This window comes from Charadrius vociferus, unplaced genomic scaffold, assembly GCF_000708025.1.
Source record: "Charadrius vociferus isolate BGI_N301 unplaced genomic scaffold, ASM70802v2 scaffold650, whole genome shotgun sequence".
NCBI lineage: Eukaryota > Metazoa > Chordata > Aves > Charadriiformes > Charadriidae > Charadrius > Charadrius vociferus.
The window spans coordinates 3,635,945-3,658,748 of NW_009646736.1; the positions used below are offsets into that span (position 1 = coordinate 3,635,945).

Consider the following 22,804-nt stretch of genomic DNA (forward strand, 5'->3'; position numbering starts at 1 on the left):
GTTGATGTAGAGAGCAAAGAAGGCCTGATCAGAAATGAGATGTGGCAGGGGCTGGACTGGTGGCTTTCTGTCAGGTCTTCACTGTCAGAGCTGCTGCCTACAGCAATATATTTTTAGAGCAGTTATATATTACAGCAATGCTAGATGCTGCTTTGGGTCTGAAAGAAGATCGGGAGAGTGAAAACGGATTAAGGTCTATTGTAAAATTGCTAAATCTGTGTGAAGACATACAAGATCTGATTCTTGTTCTTCAGTACTGGGATGATTCACAACTCTGAGAAAATATTGGGAAAGAGGCCCATCTAACAGCTTTATGCTTCAAATAGATAAAGGGTTGTTCAATTTTGAAACTACTTTTAAGTCAGTACAAACAGAGTTTTCTCTAGCTCTTAGTTCTTAACCTGCTGCCAGTTGTCTCACCCAGCAGCAGTAGCCAGCAGAGATTTCCAAAAGTGCTCTGTAGTCACAAATGCCAGTTGTCCAGTAAATCAATGGGAAATTCAGAGTCTAAGTCTGTATCTGACACGTGACCGACAGAAACACCTATCACAAGGTCAGACATCTGACCTATGGAAAACCTAAGCCAAGCTTGAAATATTAATGAATAGCAGAATTATAGATGAATAGATGCAAAATATTTTAAGTGTTCAAATATTGGTCGTGTCTAATAACTGTGACTTAATTCAGCCACTAGATGTTTTGATCTGTTCTGCTTACTCAAAACCTCCAGCTGCAGAAGTCATGTACAATTCCTGAAATATATAAAAGTAAAATGAAAAAGACTAGAGTCTGCTGCTGGGACAACAGAAGATGACTTAAAAGCTGTTGTTAGAAATGTTACCACAGGTTAGGGAAACTGTACTACACATACTTGAAGTTCTGTAGATAACTAATTGGGTGCCCTCTGAGCAACACTACTCCAAATAATAAACAGCTCCTGTTTGTCCAAGGAATCTGAAGCCCTTTGGGTGAAGGCAGCAATTTGGGATAATTTTTTCCCACAGCTAAGGTCTTGTTTCTGGAATGGCAAGTTACAGTTCTGAAGGGCCTTTCTTGAACAGTAAAAGCAGCTGTCTGATCTGAGACAAGCTCAGTGTACATTAATTGCTGTAGGAATCATTGTAGTCCTAATGTTAGCGGTGATCATACTACCCTTCATCATAAGTGCTTGTACTCTGCTTGAGGTGTAGCACAGTGTCTGTGCTAATAGCCTCATGCTTTACTCTATCCCTTTTGATTTAAGAGTTTCCCTGAGGGTTCTGCTGGAAGAGGAGTTCTTTATACCTAGTCTGTCACAAAAAAACCTAACCAAAACCCAGGTCCATTAGAGAGACCCCCTCGCTTTTCTAGTGGCTGCCTCTCTTTCTTCCAAGCATCTGCCGTTTGTTCCACAAGAAGAGTGAGAAATCCCTAGGAAATTGGTGGGTTTTAGGAATATCTCACTGTTCCTTAGGTTTTTGTTTGTTTGACAGGTGAAGGAGAACCTCAAGAGGTTCTACACGTTTCTGCTCCCTGTGGAATATGCAGTTTGAGGCAGGTGGTCATACTCACCAGAAACAAAATTCTTAAGATGGGGCTTCCAGGATTTTGCACATGATAGAAAACGCTTTACTTTGTGCTGGAGTGCAGAGGGACATGCATCACATCCCTGTTAGGAAGCCTGCGAGATGATTGTCATATGCCTACAGGGGGGTTTAAGATATATAATGGATATTCAAATTGTGTATTATTGTTCAGAAAGATGCAAGCATAGTGGGAAACCCATAGCAGGGAAAGGATTTCTGTGCTCTTCAGGTAAGTCAACGCTATCATGATCCATACAAGTTGATTTGGGCCAGTCACATTAGAGACTCTACTGTGCTTAAGGGGCAGAGTATGGTAGTAACTCCACAGCAAACACAAATGCCCATATATCATCCCACGTATTGCTTTTTAAGTGGATAGCAGTAGTACTTGAGTATATAATACTGACCAGCAGTAGAATAAAAGGAGCTTTCTTGAGTTGGCTGTTAGTATTTCTGCATGAATCTATCGCCTAACTTTCAGTTAATTCCCACTGCTCAGGTTTAATCTAGATGCAGAGTTTTTTGATGTATTCCGCCATTTGGTGAGACTATTTTTGGGGAATCCTCTTACATTCTCATTCATATTTGTAAACTCCTTCTACTTTAGCAGGTGTAAATGTATTCAGTGTCTACCTTATTTAATGTAAAAGTCAGTCTGTTTCAAAGCATGTGTCCCTAATTATTTGGAATGGCATCTTTGTAACCATAAAAATTGGGCGCAGGACACAATCTGCACTGGTTACGTTAACCTTTGTCAGACTGACCTTCATCAGCTAGAGATCAGGAAATGGTCAAGTCTGTTTTGAATCCTTTGTGTCACCCGCCCAGTTAATTTGTTTTAAATTGTACAGCAACAATATTTACTGTTTAATGAAAAATCCCTTAGCCCATGTCTGTCTTTATTGCCTTTTTTTCTCCTCCCTTGAAGCTATTTGCAATTAAACCTCAGTAAAATATGAAGCATCAGAAATGTTATCTTGGCAATGAAGAGGCATGAAACAGATGAATAATGAGAAGCGGAAGATAAGAAGCAGTAATGCCACTTTCATTCTGGAGTGCCTGTTCTGGCAGAGAGTTCGCATCACCTTTTACTGTTTTGTTTCCTATTTATGAGTCACAGAAGTGATTAAGGAAAAAAAAATCCCACCAAAGAACAGTCCTGAGATTTGTTTAAATTATGGAAATGAGAAACTTCAAGGCCTCTTTTGCTAAAGATTAAGAAGTATCTACCTGACATTGCCAGTGCACTTTAACTTAGAGTAGTGTGGGATAAAGGAAGGAGAGGGAAGAGACTCTCATGTATTTTTCTTGGTTGTGTCTGTTTTGAGCAGTGCATGAGTATAGCTGACACATCATAAGCTGTTTCCTTTTTATTTCTTCCCAGATACTGGCCTAGGACTTTTGAATTTTCCATGCCCAGGATGGCTTTTTTATTTTGACTGCATGTTTTAGTTCGAGTAACTGGAATATAGGGGACCTACGTAATGGAACCTTTCTAAGAGCTGTGCCGTTGCTGCTGTTCTTGGCTTAGAATAAAAGCAAAATCTTCCTCCCCCTCTTTTTTTTTTTTTTTTTCCCTTTAGAAAAGAATTCTGCAAAACATCCATTTGTTTAAATTTTTCTTTGGTCCCTAGAAAGCCTTGAAATATTACTAATATGAGATTCTCTTGATAATCGAGAAAAAAGCATTGCCATTACATTCCTGAAAAATGTGTAAGTTAAGATGAAATTTCTGTTAAGAAAAGCATACTCTGGCTGTTGAATCAGAATTGATCTATATAGATCTGTAGGTAGAGGCATACAATGCCATCTGTTCTGAAAGGATTTTGAATGCTTAATCTAGATAATAAAAGGGCTAAATATTACTGTCTGATTTTTGTACTGTGCCGCTTATTTAATCATTGATTTTGATCTCTTAGTGGTCCAAAATGGTTAATGGCACCTGAGAATAAAAAGCTCAGAGATGCCTGTAATTTCTGCCTACTGCTCCACAGTCACCATCTTTATTTTAAGTGAAAGATGTCCCTCAGATATGGTTTTATCCTGTTCAAGAGATTTTCCTGGCTGCCTGTGCCTCTATTAAGTTGGATCTGATTGCATTTTTAATTAAAAGCTCTTTCAGTTGGAAAAATGTTGATTCACAGAAGCCAAAACATTTTGGGGAAATGTGCTGATTTGTGATTGCTTTCATCAGGGTGACTGTCTGGCTTTCAAAAAAGATTCTATTTTGGATCTTGGAAACCAGAAATAAGTTCAGGCAAACCACAAGTCTACTTCATATGCTTCCTTTTGGTCCTCTTTCCCAAGGATTATAGATAGGAATAAATAATTAAGGCTAATATTTAGTCTTTGAAATGTCTCATTGCTGTGTTTAGGTGACAGGATCTATTTTGCTATGGGGTCATCTGTTCTGTCTCAAGTCAACAAAACTCTGAATTGTGCTTTCCCATCCCTCTCCCCTCCCCTTCCAGGGCAGAAGCTCAATCTCTTCTTCCATTTTACAGGTTGCATATCAAGAAAGGTGGGAAAACTGAGTCAAGCATGCAAAAATCTAAACTCTGCATTTCGCTTCCTCCATGTTAGCACACTCCTTCTGGAAATGTTGGCATCTCCTCTCTTACACCTTTTCTTTTTAGTTTAAGCCGTTCCCATATGGAATCTCTTGTTGATCTGATTCTGTTTGGTGCCCCCTTATCATTAACTTGTCCTTTGACTTGTTCTTGCAAATAAGGTCATGTTGCAGTTTCTTCATACCTGGATATGTAACAGCAGTTGCATCAAATTGTTATTCTTAATGCCGCCTGTGGTTTATTCATCCCACACTCATAACAAATAAAATGCCACTGATAGCAGGGGAAAAAAGTCTGAATCCCACTCAGTTTATCATTGGCTCTATGCATGATGGAACCAATATGAACATTTTTTTCCTTTTTTTTTTTTTTTTTTTTTTTTTCCTCCTTCCCTCCACCCCTCCTCCTTTTTCCCTAGCCTATGTCTTAGTTGTTTGGTAGGTTTTTGCTTTGAAATATTTCCAGAAAATAAGAGTAACTGGCCTTTAATGTGTAAACTCAAGGTTGTTCCCATTTATTTCTCATGTTTACCCTGAAACAATGCTAGACACACCACTATTGATACTATGTGCAATGCTAAGTATTTGTGAAAGATAATTTATTTTTCTTATTGGTATGGCTGGGCAAAAAGCTAGTTGGTGTTTCAGGGCTGTTCTACACAGATGATTGTTTTACAGAAAGATGTAATTCTGTAGTTGGCCTTTAATGGTGCCAGGCCCTTTTCCAGAAAATTGAGGACATTCAGTTTTACATTGGAAGATGTGAACTGTAACTTCCATTGCACTGTTGCTTATTACTTTCTGGATGCTATTAGTTTAACAATTACTTGGTGTAGTTTAGATGATAAAGTAAAACACTTTAATGTTGAAGATACGCCACAAATAATGGAATTCTTAAATGTAGGTTGAGCAAATCTAGTATTTCAGATGTACAAAAGGCCTGATCTTACAAGCAGCTTTGTCTGTTTATGACTTCATGAACTAGGGTAGCCTCATGAATTCAAGGAACTGTAAATTCAATCAGTCTCTAAAACTAAGGACATCTTCGCAGGGTTGCCACAAAGCAGTATTTCTAGCACTTATGTATGTGGTGGCATTGGTTTGTATGTCCATAGGCTGGGTATGAAAACCATTTTTTTCCTACCAGTATTTTATCATCTGTTACATATAAAATGCGAGTCATTTTCAGGTGATCTAATTAGTTTGCAAACAAAAGCCAGTCACACTGTATTCAACACTTAACTCTAGTGAGCAGAGTGCAGTTTTTATTTCTGAAGGATAGTCTGTGCACAAGATGTGTTTAATTAGTTTTCATCAGAGCTATGGATCCTCTATCTGAGGATTATAAACAGGCCAGGAAAACCTGTCATAGCTGAATTTCTGTGTGCAAGCTCAGTGCGCAAAACGGTGCCAAGGTACATAAAGATACCAAACAATACCACCCTAAATTTACTGAGAAATCTTGTGGTGAAAGTAAGGGTTAAACTATAGCTTAGGGTTTGTATACCTCTCCCTTTCCAGCTGGGTATTAGTTACAGAGTTCTTACTCTCGCTAGTATGCCAGCACTTTAACTGAGGATGGTTGATGATGAGCATACTATAAATGCTTAAGTGTATTTTCAGAGTTGAAAGGGCTAACAAATGCAATATATGTGAATGTGATACATTTGTAATGAATTTGACACAGAAAAAAATACATTACAGTAGTGTGGAAAATGTGGTTTGACCATAAGGATGCCAGGGGATCTTAAGCTATTAAGGCTGAAGCTTTGTCCTTAATTCACCCTGTCATTTCTGGATATTACAGTACATGGCACCAAATGTAACCCACTGTCTCACATCTAGTGTAAAAAAGGATGGTATAATGTGAAGTACATTGGGCAAAAGGAATCTGCTGTTGAACTGAGCTTCACTCTACAATTTTCACAGTGTATATTTAGGACAGGTCTTTGCAGTTACTTGGTGTTTTTTGTACATGAAGTATTTGTAACAGAATCTGTAAAAAAAACCAACCAAACAAAAAAAAAAAAACAAACCCAAAACTATCCTGCAAAATTATTCAGTGTATTTGGAGTACAGAGTATTTAGAGTGATACATTAGAAAACAGGTAATGTAATGGCTCAAGATAACAGAGAAATCCGTATTTTGCCTCGTTTGAGCTGTGTACATGTATTGTGCAAATCCATAGAGGTATATTCAAGGTGATTAACTAGGATTTAGTTCTGTGTGGGAGCAGGGGGAAAAGGTCTAATGGAAACGTTGACAGACCATTAACTAGAGTATCACTAATGGGTGCTATAATAGATAGAGATATTTTTAATTGTAAAGAGGTTAATTGGTATTCCTCATTTGCATTCCTTTCTTCCTGAGTGGTGGCAATTTGAACTCATCCATTGATGGGAATGGCTATTATAGTGAGACAATAGAAAGGATCACAATATTTTCTCCAAGAAAATAAGCAGGAGGGAAAACCAGAAATACATTAACTGACGTATGATGATTAGCCAGCTGTAGCTATGGAGAAAACGGATTTTTTTCCTAGGAGTTTATTTAGGGAGTGCCTGTAGGAAATTATTGTTTCCATAGTAATTAGAAGAATTTTATATTTTTTTTTTAAATTGCTTTGTATCTGAGCATGGGAAAATAGCTCACATTGGTCAAAGTGTTTACCATGACTTACATGTTGCAAACTTCAACCCTTTTCTCTTGAAGATAAGAATTTTCTGACTGTAAGAGAGAAGCTACTATTTCCTCAATCTGAGGTGGTGAGGGAAGTGCTTACACAGCCTATATCTAGATACCCAGACACCTAAAATGAGGTTTATCTCCCTAAATTGATGGGAACAAGTTGGGCTTCTGCTCCCTGTTGCCGTTATAGGAGTTTAGTTGGTCCATGACCAGAGGAACTGGTCAGCTGATGCCAACCAAGGCTACCTACCAGGTTACCTCTTGCCTTGTCACCAGCCTGTTCTGTGATAAGGTCTTCCCCTCGTGATTTTTAACCTTGGATCATTTTGCAGGGTTTAAGCCAGGAACAGCTAATGAGGGCTGGGGGAGCCTGGCCACATGTTGCCAGGGCAAGCTGCTGGCAGTGTCTTCTGACTGTGAGACAGCCGATCTCCATTGTCTGCCCGCAGCTCTCCGTGCTTGGATTGGGCTCCAGGGGCTGATGATATCCTAATGCTGGTTGCCTACGGATCATAAGGAAGCTTAGAACGTACCTGGTACTTTACATAGTTAGTGCTTCTGTTGAGTGTGACTCACTGATTTGGATAAAGTGAACAGCACAAGGTAGCTAGCCTCCCTTGCCACTTAAAATCCTCTGTACGGAGCTTTCCTCTTCTATCAAAGCTCACTGTTTCTTCAACTCTTTGTCTCTTTAAGAAAAGCAAACAAAAAAAGAAACACACACCTGTGCCCTCAATTTCTTCTTTTCTGCTGTGGCTATCTCTTCTTTGGCTTGAGGTTGCCTTCCCCACATTCTTGAATTTTGTTCCTTTTTGTTTGTTTGTTTGTTTTCCTTAATTGCTCCTCCACTTTTTCCCTAGCGTTCACTGAGCTGTGCATGCTCTTTCTAAGAGTCTAACAGCTTTTTCATCCAAACTTCACTTGTCCTCCTGTCCCATCCTGAAATGTGTAGCAACAAATATTTCATGTGGGTTTTTATTAAGTACTGAAAGCAAATGCATTTGAAAAATACATTATATAGTTGTGTTGTTTATAAAGCTTAGGTATACTTTACTGAACAAATAGCATCTTTTCATTTCTTTATAAAGTTAATGCCTTAAGGAATTTAGCCAACAGCAACAACTTGCTCATAAATATCAGCTTAATGTACATAACACAACTACCTTATCTAATAGAGGAATTTGCCAATTTGTCAGTCCTAAAGTACAAACTGCAATTTCTTCTCGGAGTCTTTCCAGTCTTTTGGTATTTACCATGCCTTTAGTTAGTGGCCCAGATGCTTTTTTGGTGAAAGTGAGCAACTCTGACTTTCCCCATCTTTGCCCATTTCCTAACTAGATGGGACTGACTTTCCTGTAGTGCTGGAAAAAACCTGCAGATTATATTAGTGAATGCAGATAGGAGACTTCAAGTTTCAGGAAGGTTTCTCAACTCCTATTCCCAGACCTCTTGCTCTAGACTTCATTGTGGGTCACTTTTACAGATTTTGTGCTCTGTGGGCTTCCAGGCACAATTTTTTTTTTATTTTTTTTTTTTTTCCTTCAGAGTTCGGAAATGCTGTGGGGCTCACTGGAGCTCCTTGTTCACAGCTGAGTCTCTGAGTAGCTCGGATGAAAGCAAGAAGTTGGCTGCCCCTGAATGAGACCCAACTGGCCTGCCTTCCATCTGCTGGGCCATGCTGGCTCTCTGCTGCCCACTGATTGCATAGGCTGGGTGGTCCCCTCACAAGTAATAACATCCATGTGGTGCCAAAATCCCAGGCTAGTTCTCAGCTTGATCCATTTCCCAATCTGCTTTGCCACACGGCCAAGCAGCATTTGTGCCAGCATAAGGCCAGAGCTAGAATAGCTGAGGGTGGGAGGAAAGCAGAGCTGCATTCTTGATTCTGTTTTTTTAGCTGCAGTCCTGGCTTACACAAACTTGAGATGCCTGGAGATCATCAAGTGCTCTGGTAAAGCACTCTTGCAACTTGCATACTTGATCGCATTTGTACACTATGTACATACCCTTCTCTGCCTGCCTTAAAGTAATCGAGTGGTTGCATGTGCTTGTCAGTTGTTGTTGTGGTAGTTTCTAGGGCGGGGGGACTGCCTGTCAGCTCCCTGACTGCCTGCAGGATTTTCTTTGCTTCTGTAGGCTTTAGCAGGTCAAGTCTCAGTGCAGCAGCTTTGGCATGTGTGCTGCTTGGGCACTAGAGTCATTCAGATAGAAGCTTAAGCACACTAGTAGTGTCTGTAGCATAAGGACTTTTCACTTTAAAAGTCACCGACTGCTTTGGCAGGGGTACCATTCTCACGCTGTGAAGTGCCCTCTGCATTGTGTAGTGTAAGGAAGTGATTTGGTTGCAAAGAACACCCTCCTCTTTGTTTTTTTGGGTTCTCCCTCATTCCCACCCAAAATTATTTCTGTTCTGGATCATTTCCATGACCCAGTTCCCTGCAAGGCCACACATAATGGGAATGAGCAGCAGGGTGAGGGGGTGACAAGCAAGCTTAAACTGCCATGCTTTTATACTCCATAGGATAAAGAGTGCTTCTTTGGGGCTGGAAAATTGAGGCTAGTATAGCAGAGATAGAGCACAGTGTGAGTGCAACCATACTGACGCAGCTGAGTTTATCCTGGAATAATAAAACCCACCTACTACCCCCTGTATGAGCTAAACAGTAAAAGCACAGCTTTGCTAGTACAACTGCATCTATGTTGGAGGATTTTGCCAGCATCCACTATGCTATAAATACAGATTTGTGTGTGTATTTGTGACCTGACCATAGAAATGTATCTTTACCAGCTTTAATTGATTTTAGCTAGGAGCTAACTGGCTCCAGAAGAACTACTTATAGCTTAACATTTCTGTTGAAAATGTACCATTTAGTAATTAATGGGTTTGGAAAGCAGCCAGAATCCTTCAATCTAATCCAGTTTAAGAAAAAAGAATCAATTGACTCTTTTTTTGAATGGTAAATATCATGAAATATTTTACAACAAATCATACTTAAAAATAGCCCAGTTGCACCAGCTGTCATATAGGATAAATCACTTGCATCAGGACATGATCTTTGTGATTTGTGGTCTATGCAAATAAGAGCAGGGTTTTGCTCCACATTTTGTATTCAGGCAAAGTTCCCTGTGGACTTCAATGGGAATTTTGCCTAAGCAATAACAGCAAAATTGGTCCCATGTGAAAAAAAATGATCACTGGGGAAAATTAAGAGATTTTTCTTAAAGGCACAGATGGCAGTTAAGCATTTAACTTTAATTGGCTTTTTACATGAGTTGGGACCCCTCTACTGTTGTACCTTTAGAAGAAACCTCCTTAGTACTCTGAAAAGAAATGTGTGACAATTGTGGATAGTCAGTTGCTGGAAGGGATAGAGCCAATGTGCTCCAGGGAAGTGAAAGGGTGTTACAGAGGGATGTGAAATAGCTAAAATAAATGCCAAGATGGAGATAGAGCAATGACAGCTTCCTTTACTCTTCCTGTGTGAGTAGTTTTACTTGTCGTGACAGCACTGTATGTGTGAGGAGGGAGAGACGGGCAAAAGGAGCCAAATGTGGCTCAGAGAAGGAGCAACTGTAGAACTTCCAGGGTTTTCAGAATGCTGTAGGGGAAAAGACATGAATGTTAAAGCTTGTCTGGGGCATGGAATGAAATAATTTGGGAAAAGTGGCCTTGAAGGCTTAATTTAGTATTTCAGAATATCATGTTGAAAATTAATTGCAAATAAATCCTTAGGTTTTCAATTTGCTTAGCATGAGCATGATTAGGTGGATACTAAAAGCATGAACAAACCAAATCTGATAAAGTTGCTTAAGGTCAAGGTTATGGTAATGGATGTAGTTGTTTTCTATGCATTTTCCTCAAATTAACCCACTGCCATTTAAAAAAAAAAATGAACTCAGGTTTAAATCCAAATAAAAATCTGAGCAGCTTCTTGCACACATGCACAATTCAGTGCTAAAGGCACATCACAGAGATTGCTAAATCAAGATTTAGGATGCAGCATAGGTAAGGTTGTCATTGAAAATTTCACTTGCCTCACTCATGAGAATGTTTTATCATGAAATTAAGACACTTAGCTTGGTCCTAACAGTTGGGACTGATTAGAACCAGTTACCAAATGTTGGAGTCAAGAAAAGCCAAATGCAACTGCTGGAAAGGTCAAGAATAGTATCAAGACCCTAGGTAAGAGATGTGGCCAGAAATCAGGCAAGGAACCCATACAGCAAGGGGCATGAAGTGGCTGGAGCAACTGCAGACTAGTAGGAATAGAAACTAAGAATCAAGACTAAGCACACAAGAGATTGGAAAAAGTAATTGAAGCTAAGGAGGCAGGATAAAGAAGAAATAAGCAAACCAAGTTTAGCTTAGCTTAGCCAAGGGATGTGTTAATCAGCCAAAGTCAGCATCTTGATGTCCTTGTATTTGTAAGTGTGGGTAAACTGCCAAACCTTAGCTTCTCCTGTGATGAGTCTGGCTTGGTAAGCCTTTGGTCATGGTAACATCTGACTGATAGGAACCTTGTCTCCTTTGGTTGCTGGGTGGACAGGTCTTGTTCAGTAGCCTTTCTCTTCCCATTCACTGGGATGCAGAATTTGGGTACAGGGTTGTAAGTTCATACCACACTCCCCTTGATTAGGTGTCAGGAATTTCCAGGTTTAAGTCTTCCATTTCTGGTTTTAATTTCAGATTCTTTAGCTCTTATGGAGTCTCCAGTCATGGAATTCTTCAGCTATGGCCTGGAGGTCAGATATAAAAATCTGTCACAGGACTGCCTTCTCAGGAGAAGCTTCAAATGACCTGAGAGGTGGTGCATTCAAAGTGAAGAAGCCTGTCCTTTTTGACCCTCATAAATGCAAAGAATTGCATAAAGGTCTCTGCACCAAGTCAGGTGTTACCAGCTTCAGACCTGGAAACAATGGGGTTTCCTTTTCTTGGAGAGCCTTCCTCCTCCATTCACCAACCAAGCAGAGACTGAGTCAATAGCACTGAACTCTCATCCATTTGCCCTTGAGCTTCCCTTACTTCAGGGACAGGCAGACAGTCTTTCTCAGTCACTACGTGGCCAGTTAGCATTTTAAATTAATATCCTCTTCCTCTTGAAAGCCCTTTGTCTCTCTGCTGCCTGCAGTCTCCAGGCCTTGCAGATCCACTTGTCTCAGCCTGAAAGGGCTTGTCATCCCCTTGGCAAAGGAGCCTCCTGCAGAGGTCTGCCTTCTACCTATTACGTAGCATGTGCTTGCAGCCTACTTGCAGCATGGCCAGGCAGAGGTTGAGGTATCCTACAACTGTTGTAAGACTGAGTAGTTGCCAGTGTGCATTTCCACAGCAGATTTTCATCTTCTCTTTTGCCAGTGTGCAAACGCTGACCACAGGTCAAGTGACATATCTCCCTGTCTTTATGTATATTTGTATTTTATATGTGTGTGTGGGCATGTACATATGCATAAATAAACAAATAAAATGGGATCATCTACGTGCTATGTAATGAAGCCTTGCAAAAGTTTTTAAGAAATTCAAAGCGAGTGCAAATAATCTACCTCTGTCAGAATTCTGTGTGGTTGTAACCTCCAGGAAGGATGTGGAGCAAAGGAGATGGGGAGAAGGGCTTGGCGGCTACTGTGAGGAATGAATGGTTCTCCACTGCTAGCTGTCTGGAGACCAGGAAGCCAGGTGTAGAACTCTGCAATGGGAGAACATAGGTAGTAATTTGTGGAGGTGCATGTATTTGTACTGATTAGGCCTCTTTTATAACTAAGGAGTGAAAGCCAGTCACAGCTTAATTAAGGTTGTCATTAAACATGTTTAAAGATGATCATAGCACTGTTCTGTAAGAAACTTGGGGGCGGGGGGGGGAACACAAAACACATTAACTGAGTTTTGATCCCACTCTTCTCCCATGAGTGCAGAAAGTCCCATGATTGATGCTGTAGGTGCTTTTTCCTGGGTTGATGCTGTCTGACTGTGGAGACAGATGAGAGACTTTTCCATGCTTTAACCAGGAATGGAACTGCCAGCCTTGCAGAGGTCATGATATTCGCCCAGTGCTCTTTCCACAGTGAAGGAAAAGTGGACATTTCCTTCTACAGCTGATGGAGATATGGTCCCCAGGAGCCTTGGTGCAAGAATGATAAGATGTGGAAACTGCCAAAAGGTGCAATAACATATGTAATCTGGTCCATGATTGTATTTGAGTGAGTTCCGTTACCGGAATGAGCCGTGTAGTGAAGACATAGCCAAGTGTTTCACACTTGTGGATTAGAATTTGTAGTTTTTCAAAGTGCTTATGAAGGTGCAATGACTTTACAGTGATAGATTTGTTAAAGTAACACGGAAAGAAATCTGACTGGACAATTTGTCTATTTTCAGTGCATGACTTGGGGCAGAGATAGGGAAGGTCTGAAATTCTGGAGGAGTATTGGAAAAAAGAGGCTATTATGTGACAGAAATCTCAGTTGATGAAAATCAAAGAGTTCCCCAATTACTGCGTAGCCATGGCTGCTCTTAAGGTATACTTCAAGGAAGAAAAAAATCAGAAGCGGAGCTGCGGGCTAGCCTCTGGGCTAGGGGAAGAACTCTCCCTCCAGGATTGCCTCCAGTTCTTCTACGCCATAGGTACTTCCCTTCCAGATCTTTTTCCCTGACAGAAAAATCCTCCATATCTTCAGACCTTGTTCTTGTGCCTTTGTAACCCTTCTTAAAGCATCCTTTTGAAATGGTCCCTTGGAGATGTTACATGGAAGCTTCCCTACCCTGTTTCACAGGGTTGCAAGAGGTGTGCTGGGGTGCACACAATGACAGTGAGCCGTGCACAAGTTACTAGTGAGGGGGAAAGCGAGCTTTAGGAGCAGTCTTTTTTCAGGCTGTGGTTCCAATGTTAGTATTGGCCACTGCTGCATCCAGGATGTCACTATGTTTTGCAGCGTGTCTAGGTGGCTATCTTCAGTGCTCTTGAATGTCAGGTGATATTGATATTGGGAGCAGTAAATCTGCAGGAAGTTCTCCTGTGCTCTGTAGCTGAGGTCTTAATTGTGTACAGCCACTGTTTTTTGCATGAATGCGCATTACTTTGAAAGGATTTTATTCCATGACTGTAATTTCTGTTATTAGTTCTAGAAATAAATTCAACTGTTATTGTAACATCAGAATCAGGATTTATGCAAGCAAAAATATGGCTGTAACTGAAGAAAGGAGGAAGAATGAAATGGCATTTAACAATGGGGCAACACGTTCTGCGCACATGCAGACATCTCCTCTGTCGCTAGCTTTCGCACAGGGAGTGGATGCTTTTGCTTTGTGTCCAGGCTGCAGGTTTGGGGGAGAGAAAGCAAAACTGCACATATTCTGCAAGGAGGAGCTATAACACAGACAGATCCAGTTCAGGGGAAAGGAAATGTTTTCTTCCAAACCATTACATTCACAAATTCTGGATGAGCATAAAACTGCGTAGTTTCACCCCAAATGATTTTCAAACAGAATGCTTCTTTCCAGAGTGCGCATCTCATATCAGTATAAGTAGAACAGGGTAAATGTCACGCTCATTCTGTCCGAGTAGCATAGTTTTGTTCTTGTGCAATGGGAGCAGGTGGTGGGAGGTTGTTTTGATGAGGTTAAGAAGCTCCTCCCCTCTTTCCCCAAGCAGCAGTCTAATCTGCGTCAGCAGTAATTGTGTGCCTTGCACTGCTTTTCAGTGAGGGTGAGTGCAAAAGATACATCAATATGAGGTATCAAACTAAGGCTTAGATGTTCCTTTTAAGTGGCTGCTCATTTCCTTGAGCCATAACACGGGCTAAAGGTTAACTGACACATTCTCCGTGGAAGAACAATCTCTTTTTTGGGAAGGGAGAAAGAGGGGGGGAAGGGCGTTGTTTCACAGTCTTTCCTACCTATAGACTAAATGTGATGTACAGTGCCGTTCAGGCAGTTATTTTTTTTATTTTTTTTTTTCCCCCACTGGATTATTTGCTAATCAGAGCTAAGAGGGAGACCGCTGCCTAGCTCGGAGGCTGTGCCGAGCGCCCGCGCCCCCGGAGCCGAGGACCGAAGCAGCCGCCGCGCTCCGGCTCCCGGCGCGTCCCCGCTCCCGCCGTGCCGCCCCCGCCAAAGGGCCTAGCGCGGGGGAGCTGTCCGAGGTGCTAGGATGCTGGCTGCGCGGGGGGTCAGGGCAGCCGGATTGCAGCGGGAGCGGAGCCCCACAGTCCTGCTGGCACCCGAAGGTAGGCTTGCTCTTTGTTTGAGAATCCCTGATTAATCAACAGCAGCATCAACAGACTAAGGCAGCTGGGAAGAGCAAGCCTGCCTGTAGTCACGGGGGAGAGAGAGAGAGAGAGAGAGAGATGATGCCACAAGCTAGACTGCCTCAGACCTTCTCTAAGTGGCAATGAGAGAGCGAGCGTCTTTCCTGCTGCAAGAAGCCATTTGGATAGGATGTTTTCTATTCCTTATATTCCATTCTTTTTGTCTCCACAGAACATATTCAAATGAGGCACCTTAGAAATCTCTGTGTTAGTGCATATGATGGTGCTGTAATCTTCTATGTTGTAAAGTGGGTAAAAATCATCCAGTTTCTTCTCTGCTGGACCTCAAAGCAGGGAGTTGTTTATACCCTCCCATTATCTGTACCCTCTCTTCTCTGAATGTGGATTTAAAGAAGCAAGCACCTGTCTTCTCTTGCCACTGCATTTTTTAAAAGCCAAACTTTCCATTCCATTTTAATCGTATGTTAAGAAGATCTGTAATGTAACACGCTGACTTATAGTGATGTCGAATTCTACAATCTGGGCAATTTTGCCAACAAGATTTAATGCACTTTAACTGAAGAAAAAACTGAGCCTAACTGCAAATCTGTTTCTTATGGTGCTGAAATATCCCTTCCGACTGCACTGAGATAACCACAGGAAAGGGCTTTTACAGGCAAAAGTCACCTTTGATTATTGCACTTAGCAGTCCCCGTGGACTTAAATTTTGGTACGTACATATTTTAATACATTATATCAGCATGCTAATAAAATATGGTGCTAATTAGAATGAAAAAATAATATTACAAAATTAAATAATGAGCCGTCTGAATGCATAATGATGAAGTTGCATGTATTTTTAGGAGGTATTAATCAAGCCATTGCTAAACTAAAAGCTGAAGTCTGTTTGAGTATTTTTGTATACTTCACATGTTGATTGTGCTTGTAGTAGAGACATTTTGCAGCTGGATTTTTTGCTCTTAAAAAGCACTGTTATTTAAAAACATTCTTTGCTATTTTCTGATGAATTAATTGAAATAATTTCTAACATCTGTGTTAGTTACTTATCAGACCCACTGCACCATTAATATTTTACAGCATCTTAGCGTGATGCTGGTGGTAGTGAAATCTCCATTTCATTTTCTTAAGGAGGAAAAAAAAATACATCCATCAGCAAGAAGCTGATTCTTTATTCTGAGTTCAAATGCACTCCTGTTTGCATACAGAATGTGCGTGTATATGCCTCTGTGTGTTGTGTGGTTTTATTTTTTCTTGTTATTCATAAGTCTTCCGCATAATATTGCGATGATAAAATGTCATAATTGCACTTAAGTGCTGGTCATTCTGAATCTAGGTTTGTAATTGCTGAACGTTGGTGTAGTTAGGAGGAAGCAGAGTATAAAAGTGATCCCCTCAGGGGACAAAAGTGATAAAAGTGTTGCTGTATTGCTAAGTAAACAACAGGTCTTTACATTCTGGAGTCATAGAGGAGTCATTTTTAGCAAACACCTTTTTGCTTTTCAGAAGGCGCTAGCAAGGGAGCCAAAATTCAAGGCTCAGGTTGTTTTTTTCAGTTCTTAAAATTACAGGGAGCATAACTTTCCCCCACGAAGGGTGGGACGTCTATAGAAATGGACTATTTCTTTAAACCTGTGCAGTAGCATTCTCATTCTACTGAAGGAGCCACTTTTAACCTGTTTAAGTGAAGGGCTTAGCACTACTTACATTCAGTGATTTCACCCAGGTGCTAGAGCTCATGCTGCGCAGTATAATGAGGACGAGGTATATAATCTGTAATACCAGTCAAAATACAAAGTGTATTTTGTACTTCCAAATGAGCACAGTGGTTCTTTTTCTTTAAATAGCTGCATAAAAAGTTGACAAATGTTATATAGTAGGAAACTTGAAGCCTATTTCAGGTCTTTGCTCTTTGACATTAGAATTTAATGCATCACTGTGTGTGAAAACAGTAATGCCAGCTCATTGTTAAGAATGAGCAGGGAATGCAACTCTAAAAAGCATGTCTTAGCAATTTGTCTCATCATGTTCAACTGTTCAGGTATTTCAAAGCTTACTTGGTATGAGGCATGGTTACGATAAGAGACCAAGTTCTGCAAAGTAGTCTCTAGTATATTTTTCCGTCACTGAATTTTTCTTGGTTGCAGTGAAAGTATTCTTTGTACACCCAATACCATTAGGTCCTTATTAGCGCTGCTGTGGTCAGCAGTTTGTGAAAATTGGATATGGCTGGTCTGTCTACTTTGCTCTTACTGCCTTGCAAGCAACTAGAATGCAGCAGTTCAAACTCGAGGGTTGAATGGCTGATTAGCATCCTTGATTTGTGCAGAATCCTTCTGATATACAGAATTTAGTGGAGGGAATGGACAGGTAGTGTGAAAGCAGATGTGTTATCAAAGAGAGCAGGCAGTATGTGGAAGGGAGACAGGCAGGACTGGAGAGGTGTGTAGACCTTTATAAATTAGGGGTTGGACTGAAGACTTCAGGCAACACCGTTCTCATGTGTTTCCAGGCTCTGTTTTCCTATGTTAAAATGGAAAAAAAAAAAAAAAATCCCTCTGGTTTGGAAGAAGGCAATCAGTGCCTTTGTCATTACTTCAAAAAGCTCCTTCAGTTTAATGTCAGCGTTGCCAATTTTCAATGCAGCACAGCTGCAGCTTATGGCTGTCAAGCATGCTGAAAAGCAACTGATATTTTGGGGATCCTCATGTGAATAAGAGGGAGAACTGCATGTCTGAATATTAACGTGTAGGGCTCCTTTGATACTGGGATATTAGGTTGATTACTTCTTATATTCTGAATTAAATATTTTTGCACACCAATCATATGAAAAGGAGGTGGGTATGGGTTTGACCAAGAATGCTGTATGTTTGGCATCAGAGCAAATAGTTAAATTAGAAGTAAGGTATGCAACACTCTTGTGAAGCACAATGCATTATTCTCCCATAGAAATTGTGTCTGAATCAATACAAAGATCTCAAATTTAGTTATGTAAATAACTAAAGACAAACCAGTAAGGGGGCTGCTTGCCCTTGCCAGTAAACGAGATGCACTGGCAGGGAAAGGAAAAAAAAATAAATCTTGCAAGATGCTCTGTGCTCCTTTGCCAATGTCCCTCTAATCTGGGGATACCTGGAGAGGCAGGGGCCAGTGAGCATGATTGTGGGTTAATTTTTTTTTCCTCAGTATGGTTTCACATTGTGTTAGTTCGACCTTTATGAGGCAAAGCAAACATGTTGGTGAACTCCTTTGTGTCCTTGTACACAGGTGAATTTCCAAAAATGTTCGTGTTAAGTGAACACTCACAACAAAGTTCCTCCAATCAATTTCTGTTGACTTCTCAGTATGTTGGCTTCGATACCTGAAGGGCTCTTCCTCCTCCCCACCATCTCCTTCTCTTCCTTCACAATGAGGAGGGAAATAGAAAGGAATGTCAAAATAATTTCCCAAACAGAGCAACTCCCAGTTACAATTTTCCAGGGCTTCTTGGTTTCGTCAAACAAACTGCACTGAAAAGAATTTGATTGCAAATACACAGGTGACCCTATATGGTCCTTGTTACCAGCTAACAAAATAGCTGACCACAATGTGCATGTTAGGGGTACCAAAATGGTGGTGCTTCATCTACAGCTTATTACTTATTTAACAACTTGCATTTGCATATTTTTAATCAAATATAGATGTACTCAAACAGAACACTTGCTTGTACTTACATCTGCCCTGGCAGACGGTTAGGAGTTGCTCACTGCCTGAGTTTACCAGTCAGCAGAACTGTTGATCAAAAGCTGATCGGTGCTGTCCATGCATTTTCCAAGGAGGGTGACAAGGAAGCAAGGCATGGGACTCGATGGGCCACAAGTATTGGTTGCAGCCTATGAAGTTATAAAGCACACCTATTAAGGTAACATGGTATCTCTGAAGTGGCATTAATCTCTAAATAAAATTGGTCCTAGTGTGCTGTACAAGGAATACTAATACAGTAAAAATGTTTACAGTAATTAAACAGCCCCAGCTTTTTGCCCCAGCTGTTTGCATTTTTATTCCCTGTTTGAGCGTAGCATGCACAACTGTCCAATATTAGTAAATGCAATGAGGCTGTAAAATACCATGCATGCAGGAGATACACAGGTTTTCACCCAGAAAATGCTTGCTACTTCTATAGATGCTTTTCAGAGTTAATGCCATAAGAGCTGATTCAAGGTTTTGAAATACCTGGGAGTCCCGTAACTGCATCTCCAAGAGTACCCCAAACTGAATTTGGTGTCATGAGCATCAGTCACAGGAGGAGGTCAGTAGCTACAGTTGCTCAGTACTGTTGCAGGATTGGACTCCTGTTAGGACAAAGAATATGTGTTGATCTGTTTATTAAATATTGTGTCAATTTTTTTAATTCTGCATGAGCTCAGTAATAGACATCAGTGACAAAACAGTGTATAAAGTATCTGGTCAGTGCATGCAGCAGAATAAAGGCTTTTTATTTCAGTCTTTTTCCAATTGGAATGACTTTATCCTCTCGTATGAAAAATAAATTTCATAGTAAGAGGAGATTCAGCATATCCTTAGATGTCAGCTCATTTTTGACCTCCAAAAAGAAAGGGAAACAACAAGTAAATAAATGCAGTATTGTCATAAAAAAGGGTGTTAAGCAGATCAAGTTCTTTGTCTTTGGGAAAAATGAATCAGAACCACATTTATTGAAAGCCTGCTGAAGTTATCTTCAGTATAAAATTTCATATTATCTTGCAGGAGGAAAATCTGGTCCCTGGAGAAGTCAGTGGCAAAACTGCCATTGAGATCGCTAGGGTGGGGTTTCTCTGTTGTACAGGTTTATCTGGATTTAATTCAACATATGCAGAAACTAGGCTTTACTAGAAGTCCAAAATGGAAAATATAGTGGAATAAACATCTACTGGGAAAATGGCCCACATCTTAACTCTCAAAAAGCAGATTCCACTGTCTCTGAGCTTCTCAAATGTTGTTAGAGCTGTCTATGCTGTTAGCATTGGTTTTAATCAGGTAGGCTTCATGCTATAGACAGAGACTCCTAGAAAGGGGCTATGGTATCTGGACGTCCTTAATCAGAAAGGTTAGGAATTGGTCTAAAATTATGTCTCCTGAAGCATCAGTAACATTGATAGGATCTGTTTAGCTCTTTGTCAGCTTCCCAATTCACTCCTTTGCAGAAACTGTGCCGCTTATGGTAAAAATATAGGATGGTTCAATGCGTGTTCCAACCCAGTGGGCTTCTAACCACTTCCAACATGAAAGCTGTGTGAACTTGCATGCACGCACGTTGGGCTGCATTAAGACCTCCTTCACTGGTTTTACCCTGTAGGGATTGGTAGGAGATACGTGGCCCTGAACATCAGCCTTATGCTCATGTTCAGGCTTAGCTGATAGAAAAGGTTGTCTTGGGAGGCGGAAGAGGTGATAGGAGTAGACCCTTTAGATCCTTTGCATCCTCTGAATCTTCATGATTTTAACAGTCAGGTTACCAGTGTACAGAAATAATTTTGATATAGAGACACGGAGAACAAAGGGGAAAAAAAAAAATCATTGGTGTGCTTTTTAACTGCCTGAAACCAGCTGCTTGGTGCCATTGCCACTTTAAGTGATCAAAAATAGGAAAAAAATTAGAGACCGGAAAATACATTTCTCTTTTCTTTTCATCCCTTGCAGATTACTTACTCCATGAATATAAAAGCATTTTGTTCTAATGTTCAGGGCTGTGCCTGGAGACCTGGGATGGATTGCTAGAATCTATAAGAGCTTTCAATTTATTTATTTATTTATATTTTTTTTTTAGAATCAGTGCCTAATCTGTTCAGAATTTTGATTGTCCAGCAGTCTAATAAAGATTAGAAATATGGCAGTATATTAGGAAACGGAGGAAACATTTGTCGCTGATTTCACAGGGACTCTGCCCCTAAAATCTGTGTGCAGACAGAATACTCGTTGTCTATTCAATAAGATCATTTCTAGTTGCAGAGCTGGCATCATTCTCAGGCTGATATCGGGAAGTCACACCATCCTTCTTTGGGGAAGGGAGGGATGCTCTAGTAACAAAGCAGCAAACGTGCCTTAGAGAGCTGAGTTCAGCTGCCAGGTCTGCCAGTGTGTCACCCAGTCACTCTCTGCCTTGTTTGTAAGATGAGGACCCCCCTCACAGGGCTGTGTGAGGATAATGCCACTCATAAAAGCCTCAGGACCTTACAGCAATCAGTATTTAAAATAATAAGATGGCACTATTCTCTTTTATTGAAGTTCTATTTTACTTGTTTAATAAGTAGTTAATCTAGTTGTATAGACTTTAGATAGCCAGTATGTTTCTTGAAATCATACCTTGCCTTTAGTCACCTGTAGTATTTACTGATATGTCTATACAGTAGAGTTCTTGTGACTCCTGGGGTATCTGCTGATAAGTGGAAAACCTTTGGGGCCTTTCTGAGAGCTTTTTGGCTGCCTGGCATGGAGCCAGGAGTCACCTAGGTATCTAAGCACGCCTGTGCTCCACACTGCTTAGCTGTAGGTGCTGTAAACCTCAGTGTCTGTCATACCTGTGGAAGAAATATGGGAGCATGGAGAATTCAAGGGCTTTAGAGTTCTGAAGGTCCCAGCTCAGCTGGGATTTCTTGTCCATTCTTGGAGCTTCAAGGTAACAAGCTCTTGGGCAACAGATCATCTGGGCTTATGGGCTCATTCTACGTTACGAAGAAGTACAGGAAACTATTTCATAATATTTCTCTCCAGATTTTGAACCTGAAGAAAATTTTGAACTTTTTTGTTCAAAAAAAATAGAACAGTATTGTTCACCTGAACTTTGGAATAACCTGCAGAACAGGAATTTTATCTGGTGATCTGCTCTGTTGCAGCTTTATCTAAACTGCAAAAAAGATGTGTTGTCCTGGGATGGAAGCCTTTTCAGTCCAATTCAAACTGAAGTTCAGGGAGGTCAGTCTTGTTGTGACTGAAGGGTATTAGGAAAAGGGAAGGGGTGGGAGAAAACATTTTTGGGATTTGAACAATGTATAACTGGATGGGTCTGCATCGCTTGGAAGAAGAGACTCTTGGTTTCTGTCTCTTCTTGTCTCGAGTAACATTGTTCTGTGTTCTGAATTGCTTTGTTTATTATCCTTTAGACAGGAGAAAGTCTAAAAAATTCTCTTACAGAGATGTTAATTACAATTGACACAATCTCGCTGTCATAAACCAAAAGCTATTTTCCAACTGATTAAGGTATTATGTGTTTTTCAACCTGCAGGAAACGTTACTTTCCTTTGTTCATTATCTCCTGCAAGATGATGAGTTCTAATCAGGAGGAGGTCACTTTGGGCGCTTTTCTCCAGTATATTGAAGATATGGGGATGAAGGCCTATGATGGCTTGGTTATACAGAATGCATCAGACATTGCTCGAGAGAATGATCGCATGAGGAATGAAACAAACCTGGCTTACTTGAAAGAAAAGAGTGAAAAACGCCGAAAACAAGAAGAAGCAATAAAACGGTAAATATTTTGATAAAAAGATGAGTGGTCTGGCAGAGTGAATGAAGAGTGAGGGGCTTGGTCTCAGGTATGGCAAATATGTGTAGATCAGTTGATTTCTAAGCAGCTCGCTGGTAAAAGCAGTACAGACCATTGGCCCATGTCAGGCTGCTAATTGCATGTGTTTTACATTGTGTAGACATGATGCTGAATGGTTCTACCTCCCTGAATGGAACAGAGTATAC

The 22,804-nt window shown here is 40.6% G+C and overlaps 1 protein-coding gene across 1 annotated transcript in view; it reads left to right on the forward strand.

Annotated features, from left to right (window-relative positions):
• Positions 1-15,290: 15,290 nt before the first annotated feature.
• The window catches only part of NYAP2 (neuronal tyrosine-phosphorylated phosphoinositide-3-kinase adaptor 2), a 116,620-nt gene continuing 109,106 nt past the window's right edge, over positions 15,291-22,804 (forward strand). Inside the window, exons 1-2 of the mRNA XM_009889788.1 lie at positions 15,291-15,788; positions 22,338-22,580. Coding sequence (XP_009888090.1) covers positions 22,375-22,580 — 206 coding nt within the window. The 5' untranslated portion in view covers positions 15,291-15,788; positions 22,338-22,374. The remainder of the gene's footprint in view (positions 15,789-22,337; positions 22,581-22,804) is intronic.